This window comes from Leptodactylus fuscus, chromosome 1 (genome assembly GCF_031893055.1).
Source record: "Leptodactylus fuscus isolate aLepFus1 chromosome 1, aLepFus1.hap2, whole genome shotgun sequence".
Classification (NCBI taxonomy): domain Eukaryota; kingdom Metazoa; phylum Chordata; class Amphibia; order Anura; family Leptodactylidae; genus Leptodactylus; species Leptodactylus fuscus.
In genome coordinates this window covers 150,380,626-150,399,413 of record NC_134265.1, presented here as the reverse complement: position 1 = coordinate 150,399,413, position 18,788 = coordinate 150,380,626, and the positions used below count along the sequence as shown (strand labels likewise).

Genomic DNA, 18,788 nt, shown 5'->3' with positions numbered 1-18,788 from the left:
ATTTCCACCAACTCTGCTGGTTAGAGGCTCCCTCCACCCTGCTTTCCCACAACTCTGCTGGTTAGAGGCTCCTTCCACCATGAATTTGCCCAAACTGGGCTGTTTAGAGGCTCCCTCCACCATGAATTGGTCCAAACTGGGCTGGTTAGAGGCTCCCTCCACCATTAATTGGTCCAAACTGGGCTGGTTAGAGGCTCCCTCCACCATGAATTTGCCCAAACTGGGCTGTTTAGAGGCTCCCTCCACCATGAATTTGCCCAAACTGGGCTGTTTAGAGGCTCCCTCCACCATGAATTGGTCCAAACTGGGTTTTTTAGAGGCTCCCTCCACCATGAATTGGTCCAAACTGGGGTGGTTAGAGGCTCCCTCCACCATTAATTGGTCCAAACTGGGCTGGTTAGAGGCTCCCTCCACCATGAATTGGTCCAAACTGGGCTGGTTAGAGGCTCCCTCCACCATGAATTGGTCCAAACTGGGGTGGTTAGAGGCTCCCTCCACCATTAATTGGTCCAAACTGGGCTGGTTAGAGGCTCCCTCCACCATTAATTGGTCCAAACTGGGCTGGTTAGAGGCTCCCTCCACCATGAATTTGCCCAAACTGGGCTGTTTAGAGGCTCCCTCCACCATTAATTGGTCCAAACTGGGCTGGTTAGAGGCTCCCTCCACAATTAATTGGTCCAAACTGGGCTAATTAGAGGCTCCCTCCACCATGAATTGGTCCAAACTGGGTTTTTTAGAGGCTCCCTCCACCATGAATTTGCCCAAACTGGGCTGTTTAGAGGCTCCCTCCACCATGAATTGGTCCAAACTGGGCTGGTTAGAGGCTCCCTCCACCATGAATTTCCCAAAACTTGGCTGTTTAGAGGCTCCCTCCACCATTAATTGGTCCAAACTGGGCTGGTTAGAGGCTCCCTCCACCATGAATTGGTCCAAACTGGGGTTTTTAGAGGCTCCCTCCACCATGAATTGGTCCAAACTTGGCTGTTTAGAGGCTCCCTCCACCATGAATTGGTCCAAACTGGGGTGGTTAGAGGCTCCCTCCACCATTAATTGGTCCAAACTGGGCTGGTTAGAGGCTCCCTCCACCATTAATTGGTCCAAACTGGGCTGGTTAGAGGCTCCCTCCACCATGAATTTGCCCAAACTGGGCTGTTTAGAGGCTCCCTCCACCATGAATTTGCCCAAACTGGGCTGGTTAGAGGCTCCCTCCACCATGAATTGGTCCAAACGGGTTTTTAGAGGCTCCCTTCACCATGAATTGGTCCAAACTTGGCTGTTTAGAGGCTCCCTCCACCATGAATTGGTCCAAACTGGGGTGGTTAGAGGCTCCCTCCACCATTAATTGGTCCAAACTGGGCTGGTTAGAGGCTCCCTCCACCATTAATTGGTCCAAACTGGGCTGGTTAGAGGCTCCCTCCACCATGAATTTGCCCAAACTGGGCTGTTTAGAGGCTCCCTCCACCATGAATTTGCCCAAACTGGGCTGGTTAGAGGCTCCCTCCACCATGAATTGGTCCAAACGGGTTTTTAGAGGCTCCCTTCACCATGAATTGGTCCAAACTTGGCTGTTTAGAGGCTCCCTCCACCATGAATTGGTCCAAACTGGGGTGGTTAGAGGCTCCCTCCACCATTAATTGGTCCAAACTGGGCTGGTTAGAGGCTCCCTCCACCATTAATTGGTCCAAACTGGGCTGGTTAGAGGCTCCCTCCACCATGAATTGGTCCAAACTGGGGTTTTTAGAGGCTCCCTCCACCATGAATTGGTCCAAACTGGGGTGGTTAGAGGCTCCCTCCACCATTAATTGGTCCAAACTGGGCTGGTTAGAGGCTCCCTCCACCATGAATTGGTCCAAACTGGGCTGGTTAGAGGCTCCCTCCACCATGAATTGGTCCAAACTGGGGTGGTTAGAGGCTCCCTCCACCATTAATTGGTCCAAACTGGGCTGGTTAGAGGCTCCCTCCACCATTAATTGGTCCAAACTGGGCTGGTTAGAGGCTCCCTCCACCATGAATTTGCCCAAACTGGGCTGTTTAGAGGCTCCCTCCACCATTAATTGGTCCAAACTGGGCTGGTTAGAGGCTCCCTCCACAATTAATTGGTCCAAACTGGGCTAATTAGAGGCTCCCTCCACCATGAATTGGTCCAAACTGGGTTTTTTAGAGGCTCCCTCCACCATGAATTTGCCCAAACTGGGCTGTTTAGAGGCTCCCTCCACCATGAATTGGTCCAAACTGGGCTGGTTAGAGGCTCCCTCCACCATGAATTTCCCAAAACTTGGCTGTTTAGAGGCTCCCTCCACCATTAATTGGTCCAAACTGGGCTGGTTAGAGGCTCCCTCCACCATGAATTGGTCCAAACTGGGGTTTTTAGAGGCTCCCTCCACCATGAATTGGTCCAAACTTGGCTGTTTAGAGGCTCCCTCCACCATGAATTGGTCCAAACTGGGGTGGTTAGAGGCTCCCTCCACCATTAATTGGTCCAAACTGGGCTGGTTAGAGGCTCCCTCCACCATTAATTGGTCCAAACTGGGCTGGTTAGAGGCTCCCTCCACCATGAATTTGCCCAAACTGGGCTGTTTAGAGGCTCCCTCCACCATGAATTTGCCCAAACTGGGCTGGTTAGAGGCTCCCTCCACCATGAATTGGTCCAAACGGGTTTTTAGAGGCTCCCTTCACCATGAATTGGTCCAAACTTGGCTGTTTAGAGGCTCCCTCCACCATGAATTGGTCCAAACTGGGGTGGTTAGAGGCTCCCTCCACCATTAATTGGTCCAAACTGGGCTGGTTAGAGGCTCCCTCCACCATTAATTGGTCCAAACTGGGCTGGTTAGAGGCTCCCTCCACCATGAATTTGCCCAAACTGGGCTGTTTAGAGGCTCCCTCCACCATGAATTTGCCCAAACTGGGCTGGTTAGAGGCTCCCTCCACCATGAATTGGTCCAAACGGGTTTTTAGAGGCTCCCTTCACCATGAATTGGTCCAAACTTGGCTGTTTAGAGGCTCCCTCCACCATGAATTGGTCCAAACTGGGGTGGTTAGAGGCTCCCTCCACCATTAATTGGTCCAAACTGGGCTGGTTAGAGGCTCCCTCCACCATGAATTTGCCCAAACTGGGCTGTTTAGAGGCTCCCTCCACCATTAATTGGTCCAAACTGGGCTGGTTAGAGGCTCCCTCCACAATTAATTGGTCCAAACTGGGCTAATTAGAGGCTCCCTCCACCATGAATTGGTCCAAACTGGGTTTTTTAGAGGCTCCCTCCACCATGAATTTGCCCAAACTGGGCTGTTTAGAGGCTCCCTCCACCATGAATTGGTCCAAACTGGGCTGGTTAGAGGCTCCCTCCACCATGAATTTCCCAAAACTTGGCTGTTTAGAGGCTCCCTCCACCATTAATTGGTCCAAACTGGGGTGGTTAGAGGCTCCCTCCACCATTAATTGGTCCAAACTGGGCTGGTTAGAGGCTCCCTCCACCATTAATTGGTCCAAACTGGGCTGGTTAGAGGCTCCCTCCACCATGAATTTGCCCAAACTGGGCTGTTTAGAGGCTCCCTCCACCATGAATTTGCCCAAACTGGGCTGGTTAGAGGCTCCCTCCACCATGAATTGGTCCAAACGGGTTTTTAGAGGCTCCCTTCACCATGAATTGGTCCAAACTTGGCTGTTTAGAGGCTCCCTCCACCATGAATTGGTCCAAACTGGGGTGGTTAGAGGCTCCCTCCACCATTAATTGGTCCAAACTGGGCTGGTTAGAGGCTCCCTCCACCATTAATTGGTCCAAACTGGGCTGGTTAGAGGCTCCCTCCACCATGAATTGGTCCAAACTGGGGTTTTTAGAGGCTCCCTCCACCATGAATTGGTCCAAACTTGGCTGTTTAGAGGCTCCCTCCACCATTAATTGGTCCAAACTGGGCTGGTTAGAGGCTCCCTCCACCATGAATTGGTCCAAACTGGGTTTTTTAGAGGCTCCCTCCACCATGAATTTGCCCAAACTGGGCTGTTTAGAGGCTCCCTCCACCATGAATTGGTCCAAACTGGGTTTTTTAGAGGCTCCCTCCACCATGAATTGGTCCAAACTGGGCTGGTTAGAGGCTCCCTCCACCATGAATTGGTCCAAACTGGGGTGGTTAGAGGCTCCCTCCACCATTAATTGGTCCAAACTGGGCTGGTTAGAGGCTCCCTCCACCATTAATTGGTCCAAACTGGGCTGGTTAGAGGCTCCCTCCACCATGAATTTGCCCAAACTGGGTTTTTAGAGGCTCCCTCCACCATGAATTTGCCCAAACTGGGCTGTTTAGAGGCTCCCTCCACCATTAATTGGTCCAAACTGGGCTGGTTAGAGGCTCCCTCCACCATGAATTTGCCCAAACTGGGCTGGTTAGAGGCTCCCTCCACCATGAATTGGTCCAAACTGGGTTTTTTAGAGGCTCCCTCCACCATGAATTTGCCCAAACTGGGCTGGTTAGAGGCTCCCTCCACCATGAATTGGTCCAAACTGGGCTGGTTAGAGGCTCCCTCCACCATGAATTTGCCCAAACTGGGCTGTTTAGAGGCTCCCTCCACCATTAATTGGTCCAAACTGGGCTGGTTAGAGGCTCCCTCCACCATGAATTTGCCCAAACTGGGCTGTTTAGAGGCTCCCTCCACCATGAATTGGTCCAAACTGGGTTTTTTAGAGGCTCCCTCCACCATGAATTGGTCCAAACTGGGCTGGTTAGAGGCTCCCTCCACCATGAATTTCCCAAAACTTGGCTGTTTAGAGGCTCCCTCCACCATGAATTGGTCCAAACTGGGCTGGTTAGAGGCTCCCTCCACCATGAATTTCCCAAAACTTGGCTGTTTAGAGGCTCCCTCCACCATGAATTGGTCCAAACTGGGCTGGTTAGAGGCTCCCTCCACCATTAATTGGTCCAAACTGGGCTGGTTAGAGGCTCCCTCCACCATGAATTGGTCCAAACTGGGTTTTTTAGAGGCTCCCTCCACCATGAATTTGCCCAAACTGGGCTGTTTAGAGGCTCCCTCCACCATGAATTGGTTCAAACTGGGCTGGTTAGAGGCTCCCTCCACCATTAATTGGTCCAAACTGGGCTGGTTAGAGGCTCCCTCCACCATTAATTGGTCCAAACTGGGCTGGTTAGAGGCTCCCTCCACCATGAATTTGCCCAAACTGGGCTGGTTAGAGGCTCCCTCCACCATGAATTGGTCCAAACTGGGTTTTTTAGAGGCTCCCTCCACCATGAATTTGCCCAAACTGGGCTGGTTAGAGGCTCCCTCCACCATGAATTGGTCCAAACTGGGGTTTTTAGAGGCTCCCTCCACCATGAATTTGCCCAAACTGGGGTGTTTAGAGGCTCCCTCCACCATGAATTTGCCCAAACTCTGCTGGTTAGAGGCTCAATCCACCCTGATTTTCAAAACAAATGTTGGTGCCAACCTCAACTTACTACAAGGGCCAAATTCACTGCTGGTGACAAGCTCTCCTCACTGCAAGTGCCAAATACACATGTTTCAAGGTGTTTTCCTACTGTCAGAGAGGTGGTATTGAGTGTGTAAAGTGTGTAGTTGTTAGGCTGTGATGTTGGGGTAATAGAGGGTCTTTGGTGTGTTAGATGCCCCCAGACATGCTTCCCCTGCTGTCCCAGTGTCATTCCAGAGGTGTTGGCATCATTTCCTGGGGTGTCATAGTGGACTTGGTGACCCTCCAGACACGGATTTGGGTTTCCCCCTTAACGAGTATCTGTTCCCCATAGACTATAATGGGGTTCGAAACCCGTTCGAACACACGAACATTGAGCGGCTGTTCGAATCGAATTTCGAACCTCGAACATTTTAGTGTTCGCTCATCTCTATTGTTTTACTATTTCTGGGCAAAATTTTTCCCCCAATGAAGCCGTATGACAAACTTATTTCAGTTTTTATTGGCACCATTTTGGGGTACATACAATATATTGATTCCATTTTTTATACAGATTTTTGTGGGAGGAGAGGGGGAAAAGCAATTTTTTTTTTTTTTTTTTTGCTTTTTTCAGTGCAACTTTAAAGGGATCCTATCTTTTAAACACATTTTTTTCTCCCTAACATGTCGGAATAGCCTTAAGAAAGGCTATTTGGCTCCTACCTTTCGTCGTCTTCTTTGCGCCCAGTTTTTCTCAGTATGTATATGAGCTCTCTCGCAGCACTGGGGGCGTCCCCAATGCTGCCAGAAAACTCTCCAGCGCTGCCTCCATCTTCTTCTGCAACAAGGTTTTCACCGTGTCTTCTTCCGATGGTGGCTTCTAACTTCTAGGCTTCGGGTAAGCTGACTGCGCATGCCCGCCGGCCACGTGAAAATGGCCGCTTACAATACTGTGGAAGCGGCCATTTATCTTGTGGCTGCGGGCAGCTTTGCCCTAGGGATTTCAGGCGAACGACTGCGTGAAGAAGACAAGGAAAGATACGCTATTTGTCTCCTTTCTTAAGGCTATTCCAACATGTTAGGGAGAAAAAATGTGTTTAAAAGATAGGATCCCTTTAAAGATATGTTCACACAAGCGTCATTAGAGTCGATAGCTCTAATTGAACATAGGATCACAGCAATTCACTTAAAATCCAAGATTGTGACCGATACAGATAGTCTGGGTCAGTTTCCATTTATTCTAATGTAAAAAACAAAATGACAAACTTTTTTTCGTTTGAAAAGTAAACAAACACAGTGGAAGAAAGTGAATGCAGACAGAGGGGGGCGCTGTCTGCATCAGTCATTCTATGCACATTCAAGTCTGTTGCTCTTTTCCTATGATGGATGACAGCTATGGACTATAATGACAGTAGTGTGATCCTATGCTTATATGTTAATTTTATTCTGTTCAGCATTATCATATGCCTTTTTACTTGCTTTATATTTTTACTATAATATTTCTTAATGACATTTCTTTTTTGGGTGGGGGGCAATAGGAGTTATTCTTTTAAACAAACTCCCTTAACAATTTAATAAGGTCCTTTCACCACTTCCACCACCGTTATCCTATTGCCAACATCCCTCTAATAGTATGGTGGATGTTGGGTATTTAAGTATGGCAACCACTCAGGAGCTGGGCAACATTAGGTATCCCTGTGTCCAAAAATACTTAATATACAAAATTTTTTCCCGTACAGTGAACACTGTAGTGGGGGGAAAAAACCCAATAGTGATGAACTGCAGATTTTTTACTTTTTCACCTCCCATTAAAATGTGGGTAAAATGCAATCACAGCAATGACATTCCCAGAATGGTATAACTAAAAAGTACTCCTGTCCCCACAAAAATTTTGCATCATGCATCCCCGTACACGGAAATATAAAAGCGTTATGGATGTCAGAATATGGAATATTTCTTTTAAAGGGTTTAAAAAATATATATAAATTATACTATCCCTGGATTCATACCAATCCACAGAACACAGATGACATGTCAAGCCCATAAGAAAGTCACACACAGTTTTTCTTCAATTCCACCCCATTCTGACGTCTCCCCGCCCACACTCTCCTAAGCCCCACCTTCTCTATAATACTAGTTGGGGGGGCAAGGCACTAGAGGGGGGCAAGGCACTCTGAAGTCCGGACAGAGGACCGGACCAGACCAAGAAGAGGAGCTGGGAGCTGCAGGTAAGTGGACAACGGTGGGGGGGAGGGGGTTAATCCGATACTGCACACTCAGCTCAACTACTCCGGAGTTGAGCTGAGTGCACGGCCCGATGTAGCAGAGCTGGCAGATGTAGCAGTCTGATGCATCAGACTAACACACTCAGCTCTGCTGCATCGGACTGCTAACATTGTCCAGCTCTGCTACATCTCTGGTGTAGCAGCTCTGCACTACTCTCAACCATCCCTCCATCTACTCCTGTCACACACATCTCGTGTGTAGCAGAGCTCAGCGCACACTCAGCTCTACTACATCTCTACAATAGAGTGTAGAGATGTAACAGAGCTGAGTGTGTGCTGAACTCTGTTACACCAGAGATGTGTGTGACTGGAGGAGTAGCTGGAAGCATGGCTAGCTCTGCTTCATCTCGCCATAGGAATGCATTGACCAGCGTTGATTGGCCAGTGTACAGCATTCGGCCATTCAACACTGGTTCTGCCGGAGGAGGCGGAGTCTAAAATCGGACCAGAATGGAAACGGCTGTGGACCGATTTTAGACTCCGCCTCCTCAGGCAGAACCAGCGTTGATTCGCCGAATGCAGTACACTGGCCAATCAACGCTGGTCAATGCATTCCTATGGGAAAAAGTCAGCTCCGGCATATCACAAGCTGACAGGGGATCCCGACATAATAAAGGTACTTGATGTCCCCAGACATGCTTCCCCTGCTGTCCCAGTTGCATTTCAGGGTGTTGGCATCATTTCCTGGGGTGTCATAGTGGACTTGGTGACTCTCCTGAGTCGAATGGTGGGATCCCCTGTAGCGAAGCATTTTCTCCCATAGACTATAATGGGGTTCGATATTCGTTCGAATAGTCGAATATTGAGCGGCTATTTGAAACGAATATCGAATATTGAACATTTTACTGTTCGCTCATCTCTAGTCAGGATCCCATCCACTTTTCAGGTACTGTAAATGCTTAAATTGGTTTCCTAAATTAAAGATATTATATATCTAACGCACAATAACTGCACTGATCACCTACTGTCAGTCATTGCTAGAATTGAGTGTAGTGGCTGAGCAAGGTTAGCCTAAATTCAGATGACAGTGAAAATCAGCTGTAAGGTTTTTTTTTTTTATAGTGGTTACATTATATTCACATAACTGATTTTTTTAACAGACCATCAAAAAAATAGGTCATGTCCTATTTTTACTCATTTTCACTGATCCCTCAATGCACTGAAATGTATGAGTGATCCGTGAAAACTGGCACCCCTTCATTGCAAAATGGCTGTGAAAAAAAGTACATTTTTAATGACCATTTTCTAGGATTACTGCAGCTCAGCTCCAATTAACCGGTTAAGGACCAGGTCTAAAAGTACCTTAATGACCAGGCCTCATTTTTCAAAACTGACATATGTCACTTTTATATGGCAATAACTTTGAATCGCTATAACTTACACAAGTGATTTTGAGATTGTATTTCATGTTAGTGGTAAACACTGATCAAAATTTTTGTATTCATTTCTAAAAAAAAATTAGCAAATTTGATGGAAATTTGGAGAAAAAAAAAAATCACAATTTCAAAATGTGAAATGTTCTGCTTTTGAGGCAAATAGTCATACCACCCAAATACATGAATAAATATCATCTACCATATTTCTGCTTTATATTGGCATCATTTTTTAATCATCCTTTAATTTATTTTAGATGTTAGAAGGCTTTGAAGTGTAACAGCGATTTTCCAGATTTACAAGAAAATTTCCCAATCTCATTTTTTAGGGATGCCTTCAGTTCTGAAGAGGATTATAAAGGTCTATATATATTAAACCCCCATAAATCACCACATTTTTAAAACTGCACCCCTCAAATAATTCAAAACAGTATTTGAGAAGTTTCTTAACCCTTTAACCATGTCACAGGAATATGGAGATGAAATTTAGACGTTTCATTTTTATCCAATAATATATTCATTTATGCCTAAAATTAACACATTCACAAAGGGTTAAAAGGAGAAAATGCATTTGACAGTTTGTTATGCAATTTCTCCTGGGCACAGAAATACCCCGCACGTGGGTGTAAACTGATTTTCAGGCACTAAGGAGTGCACAGAAGAGAAGGAGTGACACTTGGCATTAGAAAAGCAGATTTGCTGGAATAGTTTTTAGGTGCCATGTCTCATTTGCAAAGCACCTAGAGTACCAAAACAATGGAAACCCCCAAAAATCATTTTGGAAACTACACCCCTCACAGAAGGAAAGTAGTGAGAAGGGGTGCAATGAGCATTAGTATCCCAAGCAGGTTTGCACAGCGGATAATGAAAAGAGAATATAAAGCTGTGCGGAGTACTTTGGGTACAGAAATTCCCTACTATGTCCCCAATAGCTCCTATGATTGGGGAGGGTCACTTTAGTTTATTTTCCCTCATAACCTCTAAATCTCCCTGATATACGCTCGCACAGCTTATACATTCCCTTCCTGCCGCAGTCGTTTGTGTTCTAATGATTTGGTGATTTTTTATTTTTTTGTCTTCACATTGTACAAGCTATATTTTTCTAGTGATGTTGCCATATGAGGGTTTATTTTTTGCGGTATGAGATGCATTTTTTAATGACACCATTTTTGGGTGCCTACAACTTATTCAATACATTTTATTAACTCTGACTGGGTGGATTGAAAAAAAATAAATAAAAATCAATTCTTGCATTGCTTTTTACCTTTTAATTTTTTTCCATGCAGTGTACAATATAAGTAACATGTTATCTATATTCTGCGGGTCAGGACGATTACGGCGATACCTCATTTATATTATTTTTTATGCGTTACTAATTCTGCAGACGAAAAACCTATTTAGGGACATAAATTAATAATTTTTGCATCGCCATCTTCTGAGAAGAGAAACATTTCTTTTTTTTTTCTTTTTTTTTGTTAAGGGCTTATTTTTTGAGGTACAAGCTGTGCTTTTCATTGGTACTGATCTGGGGTACATATGGATTTTTTAATCACTTTTTATAGCATATTTTGAAAGGTAAGATGGCAAAAAATCATTACTTTCAGCTGTTTTTTTCTGTTTTTTTCCAATGTCTACCGTGTACATTAAATATTGTTCCAGTTTTATTGTACAGGTTGTTACAGACGCGGTGATACTAAATATCTATGGTTTTTATTAATTTTTAGAGGTTTTTTTTAAAACAATACCTTTCATATAGAAAAAGGAATTTTGGTTGTTTTATAAATTTATTAAAAAAAATTCACACTTTTTTTTTACATTTTTTTTTTACATTTTCATGTGCCCCTTTAGGACACTAGAATCAGTGATGGTTTCATTACCGATTTGATTAAATATACTGTGAGATACAGACTGCTGTGTCTTGCAGTATATAGAGGAAGTCAGCCTATGCAGACGCATAGACTGATCTTGCCGGGACTAGAGGAAGTCAACCACGTAACAGGGGCTCCAGGCAGCCTAGGGTCACTGACCAGACCCCAGGCTGCAGAATACTGATACCAGCACCCCCCCGGGTCCCCCTGATCTTGCCGGTGGGGGCAGCAATTTGGCGGAACCCCTTAGATGCTCCATTCATGTTTGACCGCTGCATCCAAGGGGTTAAAACCCACCATTGGCGCTCAGCTCTGATGGGAGTTAAGGAGCAGGGTTTTCACGTTAGTAACAGCTAAAACCCGCTCCCGATCACCGCCAAGGGGGTCTCTGAAGGCTGGCCGTATTTTTACTATTGGCCAGTCTTCAGAGACCACAACCGCAGGCCGCAATTTTACGGCCGGCGGTCATCAAGTAGTTAAAGAGGACAGGAGTCGAGTTGCTACAGGCACTATACTGTGCTTCCAGCTCTGTTCTCTGTACAAGGTAAGTAACAGCAGCTGCTAAAAACAGCTGATTAGTTGGGGAGGATGTCAAGTATAGGACCCCCACTGATCTGATATTGATAACTTCTCTAAAAAAGTTATCAATATCTCTTCAGACACAGAATCTCTGCTAGGCCTTTTACATGGTAAAGAATATGCAAATAAAACCTCATTGGTGGAAAAGGTGGAGCTAGAGCTCATTCCGCTTTTCAGCCAGTGAATCATGCAGCAGGGCATGCATGATTTATTAAGTCCCTGTGGCGCCTCCCCCTAATGAGACACAGTACCTCTTCTGACTGACCTCTCACACAACCAGCCAGAACCCTGCTCTGCACAGATGAGAGACAACAACTTTAAAACAGCGGCAGTGGCTGGGTTTCTCCTCCTTTTAGAGGAGTTATTCTGGTAGGACTATTAAAGGGGTAGTCCCATAACCCTTGTTCACCAACCTTCAGGCTCTGTGCTCTGTTCACTTCCTGGTTTTCTGGGCACATTGGTGGGCAGAGTTTCACTTGCTCTGCTATGTTTGCGTTAGTAATGAGGGATTGGTTGTAAATGCATTACCACATTATGAAGCTGATGTAGAGGCTGATGTAGCAGAGCTGGATTTGAGTCAGCTTGCATTACATACAGAGGTATCGAACTCCCTATCTCAGCCCTTATCAGCCAAATTCAATTAAACTGGCTGATAAGTGGAAGAGCTGAAGATAGAGTTCAGAAATCCCAGAGCTCTCACCTCCCCCTCCCCTATCTGAGGAGCTCCATTGCTTGTCAGCCCCTCCCTCCCCCTGAGAGCAGGCAGCTACATCACTTGGGAAATGAGCAGATAAGCCCAGTGGCCATAGAAACAGGTGTCAACAATGGAGTGAATAAATTAAGATAGCGGCCAAACAAAGCAGTTTTGATAAAGCAATGTATTTAGGAAAAGTCTTAAATACACATAAACTAGCAGTATAGATAGGATCCTTGTTATGTGACAACCCCTTTAATCCCAGATTATGTTTTAGGTTTTTTAAAAACCATGCATTAATGTATAGGGAGCTACCTTACAAGAGATTGTGCTAGAGCTCATTATTATTTTCCAACATTGAGCTCTCATTTGCATATTCTTTACCCAATTTTCATAGCAGAGCATGCATGATCTGATAATTCTCTATCCCATCTCTACCGAACAAGGCACAATACCCTTTCAGGCTTTTAACAGTAATTGAGTATCTGAATTGTACATCTGAAATGTAGAATTATTTAGGGTAGTAATGCCCATAGGGTAATGGTACCCAATGGTAGTCTCCCCATGTGAATGTTTTAAAACTGTATTAGTATGCACTGGTTTGTACAGTATTTTTCATCAGACTTGTGGTATTGAAAATCTGCGCTATATGAAATGACTTATGATTGAGGATACTGTACTTCAGAGAGCTGTATATTAAAATAAGTATGTTTTTAAATGTGATAACGCATACTGTATGTAGTCAGAAGACACTAAGCAATAAGCAGAGAAGCATATTTACAAAAAAAAAATACATTTTAACTTCTCCTTGGTGCTTTATGTAAGTGATTACATTATTAAAGCCAAAGGAAAACTTTATTTGGAAGAAACTGTAAAATTGATGGGAGGCTCTAGTACCCTGTCAGGCTGCATCTAGCCTGGATACAAAATGAGATACGGTTGGACATGAGGCATACAGGTACCATATGATATCCCGTGGTAAATGTGCTCAAAGACATTGTAGCAGGACCTGTAGATCATGTACACTTGTAGGTATCTCAGCTGGTTTCCGAAATGTTTAATTTGTGATAAATCTGGTGACCAGGCAGGAAAAGAAGGTGTCAGACATTCGTGGGACACACTATCCTGAGGAAAAATGCCAGTTGAAACCCGGCCATGAGAGACAACACATGAGGTCGCAGGATGTCCTGCACATATCACTGAGCTCTTAGTGTCCCTCGTATCACTACTAGGACTGACCAACTGTTATATGTGAGGACTGCCCAGCTCATTACACCAGCAGTATGTCCCTCCACAGCAAAGGTAGTACTGAAATGTTTAGTACAAGGCCTCCATAATCTAACCCAACCTTCGTTGGGTCCCAATCAGAAGCTGCCTTAGTTGCTAAAAAGGATATGGTTCCCGTCCATAGGAATTCAGGTTTCTCATATACAACACAATCATAAACCATGGCAAAAGTGCCAGTCTGCCAATGGCAGGACATGTAATGAGCGCCATAACAGCAAATTTCCTACTGCTAATTGCGTGGAAATGGTCTGGATAGAGACAGGGGTGTAATGAAGGTGGTATCTTTATATGAATGGTTGACAAGGAAATTGTAGAAGCTGTTCGCACTTATCAGTGGATCAAATGATCCTCTCTGATGGTGGTTTGTCTGGGCCACTTGATGAGTGTGCATACCCCTACATAACCACTCCTCCAAACACCTTTTAAAAGCTAGGCGTAGATGCTAGGCAATTCATCAAAACAGCCATCTTACTCAATCAAATGAGCTGCCCCTTTCAAAATCTGTCAACTGGGAAAATGTCTTCAAGTGCATTGTAGAAGAAGGTCTAGCAGTCAACAATCTCCCAACAAGAGGTGCACTACCCAAAAGTGGCCTCCTAGAGCTTTTTTTTTTTTTTTTTATAGGGCAGTGCTTTTACCACCTTTGTGGCAACAGCCACTGTCTAATCAGACCACACTTAAAATTTTTTTACATATTTGCTTGAGACAGTACTGCTTTGCAGGACAATTCTATCTAAAACCTGTCTATTTTTTTTTTATTTTTTTTTAGAAAAATGCTTAAACTATAGCCATGTAATTTGACTATAAATCCAGAAACCTGTTAAAAATATATACTGCGCACCACAAGTCGCTACTACCGTACTAAAATCTACATTTCATGAGAGTGCAGAGCATATAATGTAAAAGGAAACAGTGCAGTCATTAATACACATAAGCACCTTCTTGCAACTTTGTAGCAAACTGAGATTATAAGTAAAATGGCAACAAAAACAAATTTGCAACTTTAAAATCATACTCAAGAAAGTGTCTTATGTAAATTGCACGCTCGAAAAAACTAATATATGAGGAGTTCATACAGGTGAAGAGGTTATTTTTTTTTTAAAGGAATGCCAAAACCATATGAATGTACCAACCAACTTTTGCATGCAAATTAAATTGGGAACGTATATCAATAAGTTCACATTTCCATTAGCACAGCCCTATGCTCTCAGCTGTCAAAGGATGAGGGCAACAGACTTAAACAGGGCGGGAATCACTGATACAGACATGGCATCCTATATCTGCATTTATTGCAGTGTAAAAAAATATGATGGAAGCTTCTGCCTACTTTTCAAATGGGAAAAAAAAGTTGTGCATGCACATTTAATATTAAAGTCAGATAATCCCTGATGAAGGAAGACATTATCTTCTGAAACACATTGGAGTAATAATCATGTTGTCCTGTTTGGCCATCTGTAGCAAGTGGTGACATTGTCTGCAGGATCTGCACAGAAGTATTTTCAGTTTCAGAAGCAAGCGGCTGCTCCTAGGTATCCTTGGATGCAGGTCTGATTTCAGTCTCTGGAGTATAAGGAGCATAATCTCATACTCACCATTAACCTAATGACTTCACAATACAGGCACCCAATGATGCAAGATAAGACACTTTGCTTTGGAACACACAGACAGCAGGGTGGAGCATCGAATAGCCAAAGTATTCCATGTATGGTACTAAGGGGTCATTATTGGATCATGTACGCCATTTAATGTGAAGGATATCTGGGTGTGTATTTGGCATCTATTCTAATATTAATTTGCGTAGCGTAAATAGCCGTAGTGTACCTATGAGTAGGTCCATGTATATAGTGAAGAGAAAGCTCTAATTAGATGCATACTTATGTTCTAAGTTTTATGTGGCAAAAATTATTTGGGAATTCTTGAGTTTTTATATTTCATGGTGATTAATTTATATATGATTGGTATATATATCTGACTGTGCCAGCCTCAAAAGGGTCCGTTCTCCAATACGGCAATCCCATTTAACACCATCTGGTTTGCCAGACAGGGTGTCATATAGTAAGGATTATGTTGTTCATTATTATATGATTTATTGATACCAAACATTAACCAATGCATACTATACTAGGGAACTGTATATGAGGCAATCCATTTATACCCTTAGATTACAAGAATCACTCCTATAGATAAATAAAATTAACCAATCACTTCTCTGCAAGGAAGAAAGCAGAAGTCACAATTTATAGCAGCCTGTACTGTGCTTTTAGTATAGAAGTCAGCTGCTGTAATAGAGCCTGTATTTTGTTGAGAGGAAAGTTTCTGAGCTCGATTATTGGAACCATCCTTCTGATTCAGGTCAGATAATATAATATAATATAATATAATATAATATGCCATAATATAATATAATATTCCCTGATCTATAAATGTTGGTTAAAAACAAGATAACTCAAATATAATATTAGCACATCACTAGTAAAATGCATCAATATAAATAACACTGATGCACTTTGATGGTTCAGCAAAATAGCTGATCTCCATAATGGATTATTGCATATGAAACCAGTGTTCCCATTCCTGACATGAGCATTGTCTTTAGCTAGAAAGTGCAGACTCCCTGGGAACATTGTGATTTCATGCAACACAAGTGGAAACTACTTAATTAGTACAATAATAAAGTGATATACACAACAACAGCTCATCTCCAGCTCAGAGGGGTCCCAGGGAACAGACACATCTATACCTCAGACACCAGACGAGAGTTCCCACGAGGCTGTGGATTTCTGCTCACTGAACAGAACTTGCTTTCCCCGCAAATAATAGAGCATTGCTAAAATAAAAAGCTCAAGATAAAACAAGGGGATGGCGACTGCAGCAGTGAAGAGGGAAATTAATAACTAATAATTACATATCTGCTACTTTAATGTATGTGGCAATATTATTCAATTATCAGGAAATATGGTAAAGCTCTTCTAAGTTACTGGATGCACAATTGTTCCAGGCACTCAAACTGGAAGACCCCCTTATATATCTCAGACTCATTTAACCATAGATTAAGACAAACCGTCTCTCATGTGAAATGTAGCAATCTGCAGAGAAACCCCCTTATGATGAGCACAGATGGACAGACAATCTCTATTGAATGTCACATCAGCTTTTGTGTTTTCTGAGTGGCAGTTTGTAAAATGAGATTAAACTTACTGCTTGTCTTCCGGTTTAATAACAGATGGGTCTGTAAGATTTTCTCCAACACCTGTAGATAAAGAAAGAACAAAATGATTATATATCTATCTAATGAGTCTTATATACAATAAAGATGCATTAACCTATCAATTTATCAAACATCCAATAGTTGTCAATCCATAGATACCGCTCTCATTTATAATTATCTAATACCCATCTAATATATATATAACTATACCATATATCGCCCTACTTATTACAGTTGATGCCATTCACTATGTGCTCAATATGCTAAATCAATAGAAGAACTATAAATAAGCTTTATTAGTGAATTAAAATATCGTATACATATACATACATACATTTACACACACACTATACAGTACAGTAGTATGCTGTTCAGATACAAAGCTTCTTAGACAATAGATGGCTTGCAGGAGAGATTGTGAACAGTGAATCATTGTAGAAAGCCACACTGGGTTTAAATATGGAAAGCCTGATAAAGCTGCCATAGTATAAAATCCTTTAAAGAGAGACAGGGACATCTGCTGTATATTTGAGGTAAATCCAGAATGGAATTTTACATGTGAAAGCCAAAGGCTTTAAAACTTTCACTGACAATGTAATGTAGTTTCTAACAGCTATACACTACCAAATGTAATGTGTCATATAATAGCAAATAAAAATCAGTATATTGTAAAAATTTATATTATATCTACACTTCTTCATGTAAAAACAAACCACAACCATAAGCTTTCTCTGGGGCAAATGTTCTGGTGTTGGTACTGTTTGCAAAACCCATTTTATTAGGTGTTCCCAAGAAAACACTGATCACACAGTGACCATTATACCACTGATCACTACTTAAAGGTGCTCAGTCAGCAAAATGATGCTGATAGAGCCCCACATATGCGTGAATAGCCTTTGAAAAGGCCATTCAGGCATTGCTAATGCTATATTAAACTACCCCCCCCATTTTAAAATAATACCCTAAAAAGAATATGATAATCATACCTTATCGTGCATGCTGGGCGGGCATGCACGGTCCAACGTCATCTTTAGCCACGCCTACATCTTCTTTCTTTTTGCAGCGATGTCCTTGGGTCCCGTCTTCTTCTTCCGGCGTCATTGCTTGTAATCCCGCGCCGGCGCAGTAGCAGGGGAACAGTAGCAGGGGAACTGAGCATATTGTTCCCCTGCTACTGTGCCCGTGTGGGATTACAAGCAATGATGCCAGAAGAAGGAGATGAGAGAGACGGGACCCGAGAACATCGCTGCAAGAAGAAAGAAGATGCAGGCGTGGCCAAAGATGATGTTGGACCGTGCATGCCCGCCCAGTGTGCACGATAAAGTATGATTATCATATTCTTTTTTAGGGTATTATTTTAAAATGGGGGGAGTAGTTTAATATAACATTGGAAATGCCTGAATGGCCTTTTTAAAGGCTATTCATGCATATGTGGGGCTTTATCAGCATAATTTTGCCGATAGAGCCCCTTTAAAAGAAAAAAAAAAAAAGCTGTCATCCTGAGATCTGTATCATCACTTAGAGGTCGGGACCAACAGCCTTATATTGATCCTCAGCGACAACAAGATTAAAAACGCTTGATGTGTGTTTTACTCCAGGAAACCCCGATGGGCTATTCTTGTTGGCAACTTTCTGATTATAGTCTGTGTGGCATTTGGGCAGACGTTGGCATGAACTGTCCAGGAATCCGTACAGGAAATAACTCTCAGCACATACTGTATGTACAAAATATTAATCTACACAGTATATCTGTCTCTATATCTGGTAACTTTACAAGCAGATCACTGAAGAAGCCGTCCACCTGCAGACTCCTCTGGATCTCTGAGAAGGAAAGGATTAGGTAAGCATATAGTAACTTGGGCTGGTTGGATGTCTTCCCTTTAGAATAAAAAAATTTATTCGCAGTTTTCTGTCCCTGAGGGTCATAATAATTTTACTGAGCGTGTGATCTCCAAAATAGGATCAAAAATTAATACAGGAGTATATAAAAGTAAAATTTTAATTGACTCAAAACACTCGAGGAGGTATTGTTTAATAACTAAAGCATAGGCTATTATATGGAATAACTCCCCACTTCTGAGGATAATAATTTCCAAAGCAT

The 18,788-nt window shown here is 43.1% G+C and overlaps 1 protein-coding gene across 1 annotated transcript in view; it reads right to left on the bottom strand.

Moving 5' to 3' along the window:
- TRPM6 (transient receptor potential cation channel subfamily M member 6) overlaps nucleotides 1-18,788 on the bottom strand; it is a 150,228-nt gene that overhangs the window by 14,300 nt on the left and 117,140 nt on the right. The window contains exon 37 of the mRNA XM_075278405.1: nucleotides 16,678-16,729. Within this exon, the coding sequence (XP_075134506.1) occupies nucleotides 16,678-16,729 (52 nt within the window). The remainder of the gene's footprint in view (nucleotides 1-16,677; nucleotides 16,730-18,788) is intronic.